Source organism: Lethenteron reissneri, chromosome 47 (assembly GCF_015708825.2).
Source record: "Lethenteron reissneri isolate LAM-NWPU_2019-01 chromosome 47, ASM1570882v1, whole genome shotgun sequence".
NCBI classification, from domain to species: domain Eukaryota; kingdom Metazoa; phylum Chordata; class Hyperoartia; order Petromyzontiformes; family Petromyzontidae; genus Lethenteron; species Lethenteron reissneri.
Window position 1 is genome coordinate 5,817,786 of NC_083825.1, and position 15,370 is coordinate 5,833,155.

General features: G+C 50.7%; 1 protein-coding gene across 5 annotated transcripts in view; it reads right to left on the bottom strand.

Moving 5' to 3' along the window:
- LOC133354340 (PH and SEC7 domain-containing protein 2-like) overlaps positions 1–15,370 on the bottom strand; it is a 127,332-nt gene that overhangs the window by 16,496 nt on the left and 95,466 nt on the right. For all 5 annotated transcript variants that reach the window (XM_061571099.1, XM_061571103.1, XM_061571102.1 and 2 more), the window contains 2 exons: positions 12,353–12,528; positions 7,971–8,041 (listed from right to left, as the gene is read on the bottom strand). In XM_061571099.1, the coding sequence (XP_061427083.1) occupies positions 7,971–8,041; positions 12,353–12,528 (247 nt within the window). The remainder of the gene's footprint in view (positions 1–7,970; positions 8,042–12,352; positions 12,529–15,370) is intronic.

The following is a 15,370-nucleotide window of genomic DNA, read 5'->3' on the forward strand; positions in this document are numbered from 1 at the left end:
ACCCTCCGGCACAGGCAAGTCGGTGCGCACCAGACACCCGGCAAGGCCTGACACCTCACTCATCGCCGTTGTTATGCGACGCGGATGTTGTAAAATACGGGAGGCCAGTATCTGAGCCTTGTCGCTCGATAACGCAGTGGCGTAAGCTGGCTCGGCGGGTTGTCGCGGCCGCTACCGGTTCGTCCACTGTACCTGGGTCCATCCAAGGGGTGGACGTACGTATTTTGGTGGATTCCGGTGCGTCCGCGACCATTATTTCGGATGTGATATTCCATCTTTTGAACATCCCACCGGGGGCCGTGAGGCCGGCTTACGCTTCCTGCATCGCTGCGAACGGGGGTAGTATGGGCATCGTGGGACAGGTGGACGCTAACATTTCTATCGGGGGTGTCTCGGCCTCGGGCGTTGTGTTGATTTCGAGGTCCCTGGCGGTTCCCTGCCTGTTGGGTACGGATTTTTTGGCTAAGATGCCCATTCTAATTAGAATCAATGAAAATTGCATAGAACTACCGGGGGGCCGGAAATTGGAATTTTTACAGTCCGCCTGGGGGCGACCGGCTCCTGTCGCCCAGGTGCAGGCGCTATCGGAAGTTTCGGTTGATATTCCACCTGGCTCTCAGATGCTCATTCCCTTACGATACCGGAAGCCGGTTCCGGGTCGGCAGGGTGCTTTTGGGATTTTGCTGTCGCCGTCCGCCGCGGTTACGGGCGGCTTGGAGCTGGTAGGGGCGCAAACTATTGTCCGTCCAGATCAGCGCCCGTTTTTGCAGGTGTTAAATGCGAGTGCTGAAAGCGTGTGTGTGCCGGCTGGTACCGTTGTGGCACATGCCACTACGGCGTTTACGGCTCAGAGTGACCTGCCGGACGGGGGGCTTGTGGGTGGTGTTTCACACGATGGAGGGGTTGATGATCGTTGGATCGCCGAATTATGTGGGGAAAATTCGGCCCTTTCCACCGAGCAGCGTTGTGCGATTCATAAATTATTATCGAGCTATTCCGATGTGTTTAGCTCGGACGATTTGGACTTGGGACGCACCTCGCTTCTCTCTCATCATATCGACACGGGGGACGCTGCCCCTATCCGTTTGAACTCGCGTCGGATGAGTCCGGCTGAGCGTGAGCATGTTCGAGGGGCAGTGGAAGACATGTTGAAAGCGGATATTATATCTCCGTCTAATAGCCCATGGGGCGCGCCTGTTGTGTTGGTTAAAAAGAAGGATGGTAAATTGCGATTTTGTGTGGATTTTCGGAAGTTGAATAAAGTGTCGGTGGCAGATGCGTATCCCCTGCCGCGTATGGACGATTCTCTCGACGCCTTGTCAGGGGCTAAGTTTTTTTCAACGCTAGATCTCTCTTCGGGCTTCTGGCAGCTCCCCCTTGACGAGCCCTCGCGTGAAAAGACAGCTTTCCGTACGCCGCAGGGGTTATTCCAATTTAACTGTCTTCCGATGGGGTTGAATGCTGCCCCTGCCACTTTTCAGAGGTTGATGGAGTTGGTATTGACGGGGTTGCAGTGGGAGACATGTCTCATTTATTTAGATGATATTATAGTCTTCAGCCGCACATTTGATGAGCATTTACTGCGGTTGGAGGCTGTATTCGCCAGAATGCGTTCTGCTAATTTGAAATTCAAGCCTAAGAAATGTCATTTACTGCAACGCTCCGTTCGATACTTGGGACATATTGTTAGTGCGGACGGGGTGGCCACGGATCCTGAGAAAACTGCTTGTGTCCGGGATTGGGCAACCCCGGCCACGGTGGGTGATGTGCGTCGGTTTTTGGGGTTCGCCTCATATTATCGGAGGTTTGTTCCGAATTTCGCTACTATCGCCAGGCCTTTGCATCTCCTTACTGGGAAGGGGCATAAATTTGTGTGGGGACCGCCGGAGGAGGCGGCGTTTCGGGGCCTGCGCGATTTACTGGCTACTGCGCCGACGTTGGACTATCCGGATTTTGAACATCCCTTCATTCTGGATACTGATGCGAGTGACACTGGTATTGGGGCGGTGTTGTCCCAGTCAAAAGGTGGTGTTGAGCGTGTGGTGGCGTATGGGAGTCGGGTTTTATCTCCCGCGGAAACCCGTTACTGCGTCACTCGCAGGGAACTTTTGGCTATTGTGTTTTTTCTCCGACAATTTCGACCGTATCTGTACGGTCGGTCGTTTATTGTCCGCACGGACCATGCGGCCTTGCAGTACGCTCTTAAGATGGACCAGCCATCCGGACAATTGGCGAGATGGCTGGACACGTTGCAAGAATTCTCCTTCCAAATTCACCATCGGAAGGGTGTGCGTCACGCTAACGCGGACGCACTGTCCAGGTTGCCGCAACGATCCCCTTGTGCGTGTGCGTCGGGGACGCATAGGTGTGGACCGACTCAGCCCCCCCCTCAGCCTGTCGCGCTGGCAGTGGATGTTCTCGAAACTCCGCTTACACCGGGACCGGTTGATGGGGGACCGGCTGACGGGATTTTGCGTCTTCCAAGGTCTGTGTGGATTCGGGAGCAAATGTTGGACGAATCTTTGGTGTCGTTACGAAAACGAACGGAGAAGGCGGGTAAGGAATTCGGTGTGGGTGGTATTTCGGAAACTGCTCTCCGAGATGGGTTACTGATGTGGAGGGAAGGGATACAGGAACACTGGCGTCTCGTTGTGCCTGCGTCATTGCGGTATGAGTTGATTAGATCTTTGCACTGTGACACACTTTTACACCTGGGGGTGCAGAAAACCCTATTGACGCTGCAACGAGACTATTATTGGCACGGCATGACGACGGATGTCGTCGGTCACGTTCGCGCGTGTCCCGATTGCGCCCGCCGTAAACCACCTAAACATCCATATGTTCCGCCGATACAATCGATTAAAGTATCTCGGGTTAATGAGCTGGTGGCGTTAGATATTTTGAGACCCTTACCGCCATCCGCTAAGGGAAATAAGTATTTACTGGTGGGGGTTGAGTACCTCTCTCGCTGGCCGATGGCCTGGCCTTTGCCTGACCAGTCAGCGGCGTCTATCACTGACGCCTTTCTATTTGGGTATGTAATGGACAAAGGGGCGCCGGAGAGGCTCCTTACGGATCAAGGACGTAACTTTTCGTCCAAATTGTTGGGGGAGGTGTGTGCGGCTCTTGGAACTAAAAAGATACGGACGTCCCCCTACCACCCGCAAACGGATGGTATGGTGGAACGGTTGAATCGGACTCTGTCCGCCATGCTGTGCCATACAGTCGGGGAAAATCAATCTGATTGGGATTTGCATATCCCTGGGGTGCTTTCGGCGTATCGCATGACGCCGCACGCGGCTACTGGATACTCGCCGTTCTTCCTTATGTACGGCCGTGAGAATGTGCCGCCGATTAATGAACAGTTGGGAACCGGCGCGAGGGGGCCTGTTAAGCCTCTTCCTGAGTATATTAAGGACAACGTTCGGCGTGTCGCTGAGGCGAGGGAAAGTGCCCGCATGGCTACTGCCAAGGCTCAGGCCAGGAATGAGCGGTGTGCCCGACGATCAAAGGGGGAGTGCCCCTGGAAAAAGGGGGACCTGGCCTGGCTTCATTGCCCACAGGTGCGGCCAGGTACCTCTCCTAAATTACATAGACCTTGGCAGGGTCCGGTCCGCCTCATTGAGGTTCCCAACCCACAGTCGGCGCGTGTTCAGGTTGGTTCACGACGCTGGTTCGTGCATACATCCCGGTTGAAGCCATACATTGCCACGCGGCCGGATGCGTCATCTCCCGAAGTTGCCTTGCCGGGGTCTGTTGCTGCCGACTCGCCCTTGCCTGTGTCTGCTGACCTTGCGAGAGCGCCTGTCGTACCCTTCACAGACAAGCCGGCCGTGACAGCGCAGGGAGGAGGACGTTCCGCTCGTGGGACGTCGACTGGAGCCGCAGAACCCACGGGACCTGCAGCTCTTCCTATCCCTCCGCGGACGCGAGTACGGGATGTCTCTGGACGCGAGCGGGACAGTGGCGGGCCTCCAATGGCGACGGAAGAACTTGCGCCCGTCGCCCCTAAAACCCTTCCACGTTCCCGCTCGGCGGGTGGTCTGCCGACCGTCCGGGACGGCCCGGCTGCCCGTACTCGCTCGAAATCCCTCACGTTTCGTTGAAATTGTATTGTGTTGTGTTCTGGTTATATTGTTGTTGCATGCTTCGTGTCTTTTTACGTGTTGGCCCTTTACACCCGCATTTCTTGTCAGGTTGCAATTCAGCCGAGGTCGGCTGGATTTTCTTTATGGGGGAGGGTGATGTAATGCGGGCGTAAACGGCCCTCCGGAGGTGACGTCAGGAGGGGAGGAGTTAGGTCACGTGGGGGGGGTGAGGGGTTAGGCTATAGAAGGAGGGGAACCGGAAGAGGACGGGGAGTGACGGGGAACCAGGAACAGAGAGAGGCCACGAAGGGCGAAGCGGAGGGTGGCGAGATCGCCACGAACACGGGGGAGCGAGGATCGGCACCGTTGGCCAGCGGTGACCGACCCGAAGCAGCGAGGAGGCTGCAGTCAGCAGCGGGGCTGCACAGAGAGTCAGCAGCGGGGCTGCATACAGAGTCAGCAGCGGGTCTGCATACGGTAGCAGCCAGAGGGTCTGCACATAGGGGTAGCAGCGGGAGTCTGCATAGAGGTAGCAGCGAGTCTGCAAGGAGGAGGTTACAGTAGATGAAGCAGAGAGTCAGAGTGAAGAAGAAGCTATAATAGCAGTGAATAGCCGGGGGCTACAAATACAGAGTTATAACAGAGTGCCGTGTGGGTGAAGACGAGAACCCAATAAAAGACACGAAGACAGAAGGAAGTGTTCGAGTCCTTTTATTACACAGGGAATCATGGGTAACATATAAAACAGAACACATTCCTTCGCTTTGTATATGCTAATACGTTTTACCCTTTCTGGCAATAAAAAAACAGGTGTTACGATATTATGTCCGATTCCTTGAAAAAGGTTTCTGTTTGGTGTTTAACCATCTAAACACCTGTTTTATTGGCAGAAAGGGTAAAACGTATTCTTATATTCTGATACTGGCAAGGGAGGTCCCATGATCCTGCTCTTTGCATACTTTTTTAATTCCATCGGAAGGCATGCAGGCTGATGAGACTAAAATATGTATTTTTTTTACGTACAAAGAAATTGACTTTTGTCCTCATGTTATCGATTGTCCAGCGAGCGGGTATTCCTACGCATACCGTGACTACATCTTTGCTTCATCCAACAAACCCCACCATCAGAGCGGTGGATATTAACCGGCACGTGCCACCATGCCTGGTTTCAAGGGCATTATATATATGGGTACTGTCTATATACGGATAGCTGGCAGCTGTGGTAGTTCCAACATCTTCATCTACCGAGTGGTTTTTGGTGCGGGGAGGATGGCCTACACTTGGATCTGTGCGAGACACGGCAGATAATTTTTCATGGCCGTAACAATGCACCACAGACTGCTGTGAAGTTGGGGGTATTTGAGTGGGACAGGCCGACTGCTTGTTCGTTGTAATCTCTGCGTTGCACTAACTGCCACACAGGCAACGAGCAAAGGCAGCCAATATTAAATATAGTTAAAAAAATTTTTTTTTTACCAGCCTCATCATTTACTGCTGAGTCACTGAAACGTTATCCTACCTTATTATTATTACTACAGCTTGTATAAATAGTTGTTTAGAATCAGTAAATAGACGGTTTCAAGCGGTCTATTTATTTTGGCGCATTGTGTAGATATCACGCGTTCACTGTGCTTGAGGGGAGAACTCTCAGCTGCATCACGTGACACGCTCTAACACCAGGTAGCAGCTGCGACCCGGGACTTTGGCGGTAAGAGTTGGTGGGTCACACAGAGATCTGTGAAAATCCCTGGTGCTACATGACTGCTATTAGACAGCATCACGTGACACGCTCTAACACCAGGTAGCAGCTGCGACCCGGGACTTTGGCGGTAAGAGTTGGTGGGTCACACAGAGATCCGTGGAACTCCCTGCTGCTACATGACGGCTATTAGACAGCAATTGAGTTCACGAACCCATCTGTGCCGACGTGTTCAGTGTTATCTCTCGAATGGTTGAGTGTTCTCCAGCTTCCCCCCACATGCAAGGCACTCGTTTAAAATGAGAACCAGCCAAACATCCCAATGCAGGACCGTGCTTTGTTATTACCGTGCTTTGTTCACGCAATTACAGAAAACGTATGACCCCATTTTTTTCCATTTTTGTTTGAAGGTGATGGTTTAGCAGCAGCGATTGGATTCATGCTGTGTTTTTTTGTTTGTATGAGCACCATCACAGGGTTAATACACACTCAGGCCACAATCAACCAAATTATAGCTTCGGGCATGAGCCTTGTTGGAATGCTGCCAAGCACACCAATCATGTGACTTGTCACGGCTGATGTGGCCATAATAACAATGACGTTGATAAAAGCGGATTACCGTAGTTGGTCGTACATTATTTATGACGCAGAGTTGCTGTTGATGCTGGTCACAGTATGGACAGATGTCTTCATGTTGTAAAATAAAACACAACGGTGGCCATGATGATAATTTAATGGATAAACAATGCATCAATTCTTAAGCTCACGACGCATGCGTCGAATCGATGGTCTTTAACTCGCGTACAATTTACGTGACGAGGTTCACGTGACCACTCCAGCCACTAGAGGCCGCTACATCCACCACGATGTAAAACATTTTTTTTATCATAAACCCTAAATCTTGACGATTCATTGAATTGCAGGGTATATCATCACATCCCTAACAACTGGAGTTATGTGTTTGAGCTGCCCATGAAGGGTATCCACAGGGTCGAGCACCACAACTATTTTCAGGCAGGTCGAACTGTGGGAAGTTTGCTCAATTTCGGATGAATGTTTGCGTGTGTGAGAGAGACAATGATAGACGAACCCACGAATTAAAGGAGCCAGCAACGTACTTCCTGTACTGCTATTAGCCACCTCGCATTGATGATGATGGTGATAACCAGGAGTGTAATGATGATGCATCGATTAACATTGATTCCTAAGTGCAAGATGCGTGGATCGAGAATTGCGCGCGTGAGAATCCACCATTTCTCTCATCTGTGAACTGTCAAGATGATTTTTTTTCACGCGACACGTCCAGCCTCTTGACGCCGCAACGTTCGCCGTGGTTTGAAAATAAGAATCTGTTCCCGAATAAAATCGCGGCCCTCGATCGCGACAATTCATCACGCCGCCCGATAGAAGCTGAATCATTGGGAGCCTTAGTGATGACGACGGTGGACGTGGTGGCAGGAAGTGACTGCCACGGTCGCGATTATGATTTTGATGATGGCACCTAATTAACCCTTTCTCGTTTCTGAGACGTCTCCAAGTAGCAGAATGGGGGTCCCGTTCACCGCTGAATCCCGGAACGCGCGAGTGGCTTGCTCTAATTTTATTTAGAGAGGCGTATCGCAGCTATTTTTGAAGACATTGTACTCACTGCAGAGAACAGTAGCGACACGACCGCCACTCTATAATAGCTGGCGCCAAACTGTGCCACACACCTTCCCGCATGGCCTTGTGGGAGCCTCGGTAAGTCTTCTGAACTGAAGATGTCCCGACAAAGTAATTTTACTTTAGTTATTCTTCCAACGCCGTCCGATGAGGTACGTGTACGTCATCTGAATGGGTAAGGGTTAAGCATCTATGTCGGGAAGCGCATTCACTAGAGATGTGAGCTTTTACTAACAATACCTGATGATGATGGATTTCATCTCCAGCAAAACGTCGTACAATACGTTGCTCGCTTTTCAAAGTGACCGGTTCGCTGAAAAACAAAAATCAATCGGCACGGCTTCCCACATGATTTGTTGGGCTTTGGCTGGGTGTTGGGAGAGGATTATGGCTCCGATTGACATAATACCTACGCGATCTACCCCAAGAGAAATTAACTGCGAATCGTAATGCTGGTTGCGAAAAGCCTACGTGTGAAATTAGGTGGCGATGGTGGTGACTGCGCAAAGGATGTCACAAACCTTCTGCAAATAGAGGATCATCCCCTTGAGCACCGCGTGGAAAGATTTCCACCCTCGCTTGCCAAGCGGCGCTGGAACGGCACGCACACGCAACACAAACGTCAGGAGAGAGGCACGGCCTTCGTCGGTAGAAAAGCCCCGAAGAAAAACGTTCTCCCCTGCATCTCCTCCATTGGGCGATGCCCCAGCAGAAACTGGCAACAAAACATAAAGTGTTCCGGTGACAACGGAAATACGGCACAGCGTCGACTATCCGCCCTGACAAATGAACAACCCACACCCAGTGCAGTAACACAACCATATGCTATATATAATCACATCCAACTTTTCACATGTCTGCCTATATCTCAGTCGGATATGCGACATTGTACTGCAGCAACAACAATAATAATCAGCAAAACATTTTTTTCTTTCTGTGGATTTCCCACCTGATGACGATTGTTTGTGTTGCAATCGAAACGTCGCGATTTATTTTATTGTATACCTACGTGACTTTACCGAAAGAACCAAAGAGTAATAATCAGAGTGTCCGTCATTTATCCAGTAAAATCTCAGCGAGTAACAGGACTTTTTCAGGAGGTTCCTGTATTTGGATGCTTGGCCAATTGCCTTTGAATGTGCTCGATATCATCCGAACTCGAAGGCGAAGCAAGTTTTAGCCTGGTTGGCACCTGAATGATCATCCGGGCTTTCTAGAAATTGGAGGCATGGGACTACAAGGAGGCAAGGAGATGGAGGAGTTAAACGACATCCCCTCATGTGTATGGAGATTGTTTCCGGGCAATCCGATTTCCTCCCACATTGAGCCAATCATTAAAAGCATTTGGGCAAATATACCCAACCTCAGAAGGGCCCTCTTGAAATATAATCTGGAGACTCAGTGAGTCTCAGGGGTAAATAACTTGACTATTATATACTGAAAAGAGAATAACAATTCACGATGTTTCGCATGCGGGAGGAATCACGGGAGAAAACCCATGATTTTGAGGTAGCACTCAAGGCTCCACACGGATAGATTAAAACAGCCATCACTGCACTCCCTTCTGCTGAGACACTTAAGAGGCAAAGCCTACGCTAAGCCGAAATATTCCTTGGCCGTATCCCTCCAAGTCCTAACCAGACTCCAACCTGCTTTGACTTCTGAGATCCTACAAAAGTGGGTATACTCCGACGGTGCGGCCGATGGCAGGACGATACAGAGATGACCAACATGGAGTCCACTGGCACTCGGAAATTTCAACCGCAAGCGATGACCGTCAAAAATTATCACGGTGTTTCTTGTCACTTAGGAACACCGGCCTAAGGAAACATTATTGGGATAGCTGTACATATTACGCTAACAACAAGGGGAGAAGGGGGGGGGAAAGGGCTTTAGCCGACAATATTTTAAGTTCGGCGGAAATGCCATTGCTGCGCAAAGCCAGACTCAAAAGCAACTCGACTACAGAAAACAAGGTCAATTGCAGCATTGGCAGCAAGATGGAATGGCCTATGGCAGAGCCACCCCGACTCGGTGCTTGGGGCAGCCCACGTTGCCTGTCATAAATAACAGTGGGGAGAGCACATGGTTATAATTCATCCTGGCTAGCTGAGTGTAAATGGGGCAATTCTGGCTAATATTGATCAACCAACGTTAGCTAATCTGTAGATAGGGTACTCTATTACCCTAAACTTTAGAGATGTGACAGTTGCGATAATTAATCGGCCGCATCTGCTCCCAGACTTATATATTATTTTTCCATCTCTCCACGCTCAATGAAACCGCTGATGGAGCTTGAAAGAGATAGAGAAACATTGAAAGGCAATAATAACTGGAAAAATCCGGCTGGCTGCGTACGGTGCGAAAGAAGCTCACAACGTAGTATAATACATGTATGTAAATGATAGCTACCATTTCCTGACGGTGAAATTGGCAAAGGCATCAACTCCACCGCATAATCAGAGCCATTGCAGAGGGTCATTAGGCATGGAAATCGAATAGACAAACAGACTCTCCAAGCGGTCGGGTGCACGCAAGATAATAGTTTCTCGTAGTTAAAATCTGAACAACAAAAGCAATCCAATTTGCTTCAAAGTGCTTTGCCGTGATACAGAATGGCTGCTGAAACTACATCAAGTTCCGCTGCTGCTGCTGCTTCACCTGGCTAAACAGCACAGGCACCGAGGCTTAACGTGGTTGGGGGTCCCTGTAAATTGGAGAAGAGATGCATCGTAAAGTGCGCTCGTTGCTTCCCGGTGATACATTTCCAAGCGAGGCAGCGAGAGGCAAAAGGGCACCAAGCAAAAGCTTAGGGTCCACCCGCCACCAATCAGCTGAAGGCACCAAACCCTGCCAAATTCGTGAGAAAAAATAATTGTGGGGCATGTAAAAAAATGTCAGATCACAGATCAAATCTCAATTAACAAGCCAAAATAATCTCACTCCTCTCCATCTGGCCTGCATCTCTTATCCTCTCGTCTTGCTGAGGTTTATATCTACACTTCTCTCATCTCACTGCATCAATATCTCAACGGCGTACTCTTCTGAAATCTCGCAGGGATTTAATGCTCTGAAAAGGTGAGAATCCACAAGGAGGTGGACGATGTAAATATTTTTTAAAAATAGAAAAACACTGGGAAAAAAAAGAACCTGCGCCCTGCAGCTAAGCGGACGCGAGCGAACGGCAGCCGCGATTGCTCGCCCAGCTGCCGCGCAACGGAAAGCAGAAGTGTTTGTGACTCGCAGCTTTCCCCAGAGGTTCTGTTTTCACGGCTCTACCTCCCGGTGCGCACGCACGGTCCCGTCATTTTGTCTCATTAGTGGCTTTGCATTGTTGGGACTCCCCTCCAGTCTCTCCCTCTGGAGCAATCGCCGCCGACTTCTGGAGGTGTCACATTTAGAAGCAGTCTCCTCCCGCGATCGCCATCGCTCCACTACGATCGCCATCGCTCCGCTACCATCGCCATCGCTCTACCATCGCCATCGCTCCACTACCATCGCTCCGCTATGATCGCCATCGCTCCACTACCATCGCTCCGCTACCATCGCCATCGCTCCGCTACGATCGCCATCGCTCCACTACCATCGCTCCGCTATAATCGCCATCGCTCCACTACCATTGCTCCGCTACGATCGCCATCGCTCCGCTACCATCGCTCCGCTATAATCGCCATCGCTCCACTACCATTGCTCCGCTACGATCGCCATCGCTCCGCTACCATCGCTCCGCTACCATCGCTCCACTACGATCGCCATCGCTCCGCTACCATCGCCCCGCTACCATCGCTCCACTACCATTGCCATCGCTCCACTACCATTGCCATCGCTCCACTACCATTGCCATCGCTCCACTACCATTGCCATCGCTCCACTACCATTGCCATCGCTCCACTACCATCGCTCCACTACCATCGCCATCTCTCCACTACCATCGCCATCTCTCCACCACCATCGCCTTCTCTCGAGTAAGCTGCGAAGAGCGCCTCTACGCTCTTCGCAGCTTACTCGGTGGGGGGAGCGCGGGAGAGGAAAAGTGGCACTCTGGCACAAAACAGAATTTTAAAAAATGTTGACGGGAAAACATCGCGCTTCGCGACAAAATTGCCAGGGCCGCACCGAAGCGGCGCACGGGTAATCTCGCCAAGCGTGTTTCACGGTCATATCTGCAAATTAAATATTGAAGAATTGTAACTGGCGATGACAATCACAACTGCAAAATGGCCCGTACGATGATTGTGCTTTTTACATCGTACCGGATATCGGCATAGTGGATCGCAGTCGGAAGGTTGCAAGTTTCAAATCCAAGTTGTGGGTTCACTCAGCCCCATCATTCCTCCGGCGTCGATAAAATCCATACCAATGTGTGAGGAAGACAACAATGATTGTCCATAGGAATGCAGAGTTTTCACCACTGCCTCAGGGCTGTAAACAGGAGATGAACACGCCACTGCAATTCTCATACGAGCAGGCAATCAGTTGGTCACGTTTACATTCACTTGCGGTATCCCGCTACCGCGGCAACCCTCGTGAGTGTATCTGTGCATGTGTGCGCATGTGTGTGCGCGTGTGTGTCTATGCAAACATGATCGTAAATGGTGAGGGGTGGTAGTGTAGCGGTTTGTGCTACGAACCCGGCGACCCGAGTTCGATTCCCGCTCACGATGAACACCAGTGACGATTATCTGAACCGGTCCTGGGCCTCCCCTAGGTCGACTCAGCCTTAAACGAGTACCTGGTGCGGTGTGTAAACATCGCCACTGGGGTGCGCCTTGCCGGCTTTCATCGGTGCAGCTCGTGAACGGCACTCGCTCCGACGGTCTCTTACGGGCTACGCGGGGGGGGGGGGGGGGGGGGGGGGGTCTGTGTCGTTTTTATTTTAAATGCTATCGTGTGAGGGGCTCACTCCTGCGGCCGTCCGCGTCAGCGTGGATCTTGCGCACGAGGACGCCCTGCTTGTACGTCGCCGCGTTGGGGTCGTGGATGATCGGCAGGAAGGGGTTGCTGCCCGTGATCGCCTTGCTCGGAAGGTTCTTGCTGTCCGGAAGCTCCGGGACAGACTTCCGCAGCTCATCTTGGTCTCTGTGGGGCAGAGGTGCGTGGCGGTCGGTGGTGTGGTAGGGGAGTTGGTGGTGGCGGCGGTGGTAGTGGAGATGGACGTTTCAGTCATAATGGTGGTGGTGATAATGGTGCAGGCAGTGATGGTTGTGATGACATTGAGAGGCGACAGTGGGAAGTGACGGTGGTGGTGATGGTGGTGGTGGTGAGGTAATGATGATGGCGATGATGATGGCGGGTGTCGGTAAAGTTGAGATCACATGGGGGGGGGATGGTGTGTGGTGTTGTGGACGGTTGTGGCGACAATGGGAGATGGTCATGAGTGATCGTAGGTTGATAAAGAAAGGTAGAGGATATGGACAGGACAAACTATTAAAATACTGTACAGTTACCAAATTTTTGTTGCAATTTCTTAAAATATAGCTACTGTGGCTTGGTGGACCACTGAAATGTAACAAATTTGGAATTCACGCCATTGTTTTTTTTCACTCAATGCTATCACGAAGGTGCTATGTTTCACAGACACAGTCTGTAGTAGTTTGACAGTAGTCCGTCATGCTGCTGTGTGTAATACACAAACTCTGCAACAAGGTGAACGCGCTGTCGCTGGGGCGCGTCAACACCTCTAAGGACCTTGAGCTGGCGGCCTATGGAATTTTTCACCAGATTAATATTAGTCCCACAGTACAGACACTTGAACTCAATAAAATGACAACTTAAAACGAATGTCAACTCGCACATATTCACATTTTTTCCGCTCACGTTAAACGATGTTACGCAGAAAAACGTCGTAAGCTATTGCGAGGAAAACATTTGCTTCGACCGCTGTGTACCCACTGGGACATTCTGGCAAGATGACTCAGCAGCGAGCAGAGCGAACGGCTCGCAATTGGTAGGTCGTGAGTTCAAATCCTGATTGGAGATTGAACAGCCCATGGTCGCTCCGGGATCGATGAGATGAGCACCGCTTTGTGTGGGGAAGATCAACAGCGGTTGTCGTTGGGATAGACTCACCCCCGCCATAGGAATGTGGAATTTTCACCACTTGCTCAGGGCTGCAAACAGGAGATGAGCACAGCCTCCATGATCGTTTGAGAGGGAAACCGCTGACATGTTTGAGTAAGCGGTCGCAGGCCTTGCCAGGCTTCCATTTGCGTGAGCATCACCACTACATGGGAGGCAATCTTATTGCTTCACTGATGATAATGTACATTTAAGTGTTTAGCACGAGACATTATGACTTTAGGATGAGCCTGCCACATGACTGAATACTGACCAACCTTTGGGCACAATCTTTTTTCGTCAGCCAGAATTCAAAGAATTATATTCTGAGGTGTGTCGTTATGAGTACAGAATTGTCAATTTTTGTGGAAAATGTTCAGCTTTAATAATATCATTATAATCTGCATCAACCACTCAGTCGCAATTGTTTACACATGTTAAAAGGGGTCATCAAAACTTAATAAATTTAAGGTAGGAGAGGCTTACGGCACAGAGGCCATCACTTTCAAAAATGGCCCTGGGGACACTGCAAAGGAACGTGAAGCCCTATCAAATGAGAGCACACAGGTAGTGTCTCCTGACTGCCCTCTCATTGCAAGCGGCAGATTCAGCCCGACGGTGCCGAGAGCTCGCTCGGGACAAAAATGTCTCGCGCCTTGTCACGCACAACAGCATCCGAAATAAACGTGACGGGCTCTGTGCACAACTAAGCTGATGGTTGCAATCGACGTGTGAGTGCCGATGATGTATACAATTCCGTTTCAATGAATGTAGAATATTGGAGAGTGACGGAGAGGAGAGGATGGGAGAGAATAACTTGGACAAAGACGAGCCTCCCCCACACTGCGCGGGTTCGACGAAAAACGCCGCATCTTCGATCGGACCCCCGTCCCAAGATGCAGATGTCAAGGACGCTGCTCTGCTTGCCACAAAGATTTATTGCAAAGCCGTGATAAATGAACCGCAAGCATGTTCCACCGCGACCCAGAGTCGAGAGCGAAAAAAAAACTACCTTTAGAACCGTCCGTACGTTCAAATGCACCGTGGTTTTGGTTGAAAATAAACAGAAAAACAACAACAATCTCACCCTCCACAAACATCTCCCCTCAATCTCAGGTACAAAAAGTAATTTCGGAGTGAGAAAATTGCTTTGGCGCACAAAAAAAGCTGCTTTCCATATAACCTCTCTTTTATTCCGCACCAGAGCACGTATATATATAAATAAATCGGCCGGCAATAGTCGGAGGAGAGGGCGGGGGGGGGGGGGGAATAACGCAAGGTTAGGAAAGCAGCTTGCCAATAATGTTCAGCTTGGTTGGTGTGAGTGCTGAGTAATGGCAGGCAATCTCTGGCCAAGGTCACGGTGAATGGGATGGCTACATCAAAGGCCATAGGACACCTGCCACCTCTCCCCATCGGCAATGCCTCACGGGGAAAATTGCCCCTAACAGAAACCGCGGGAGAGCGTCACAGCTTACCCAGAGAGAGGATATGGAAAGCACAAATGGGAATACGCGGTTACAGGACAGGGTCAGAGGTTATTGGACACCGTGATGTGGTCTGCAACTGTTTGGAGATGAGGAATGTTGTGTTGCATGTGTAGTAAGTATGTAGGAGGCTTGACGACAGGATCGGAGGCACACTTGTTTATTACACCAACTTGTGCATACACAGTAATTACGGGTCACTTGGCTACAGGGATATACAACAGCTAACCCCGCTAACCTATGCCCAAGTTCTCCACTACGGCGCTAGGGGAGGCTATCTATCCCAGCCCTGGTCAAGCTGGGATCCCGGCACCCTGAGTCTCCAGACCTGCTCGTCGGTCTGGGCTCTCGGGGCCACGCCACCGGCTTGCCCTGGT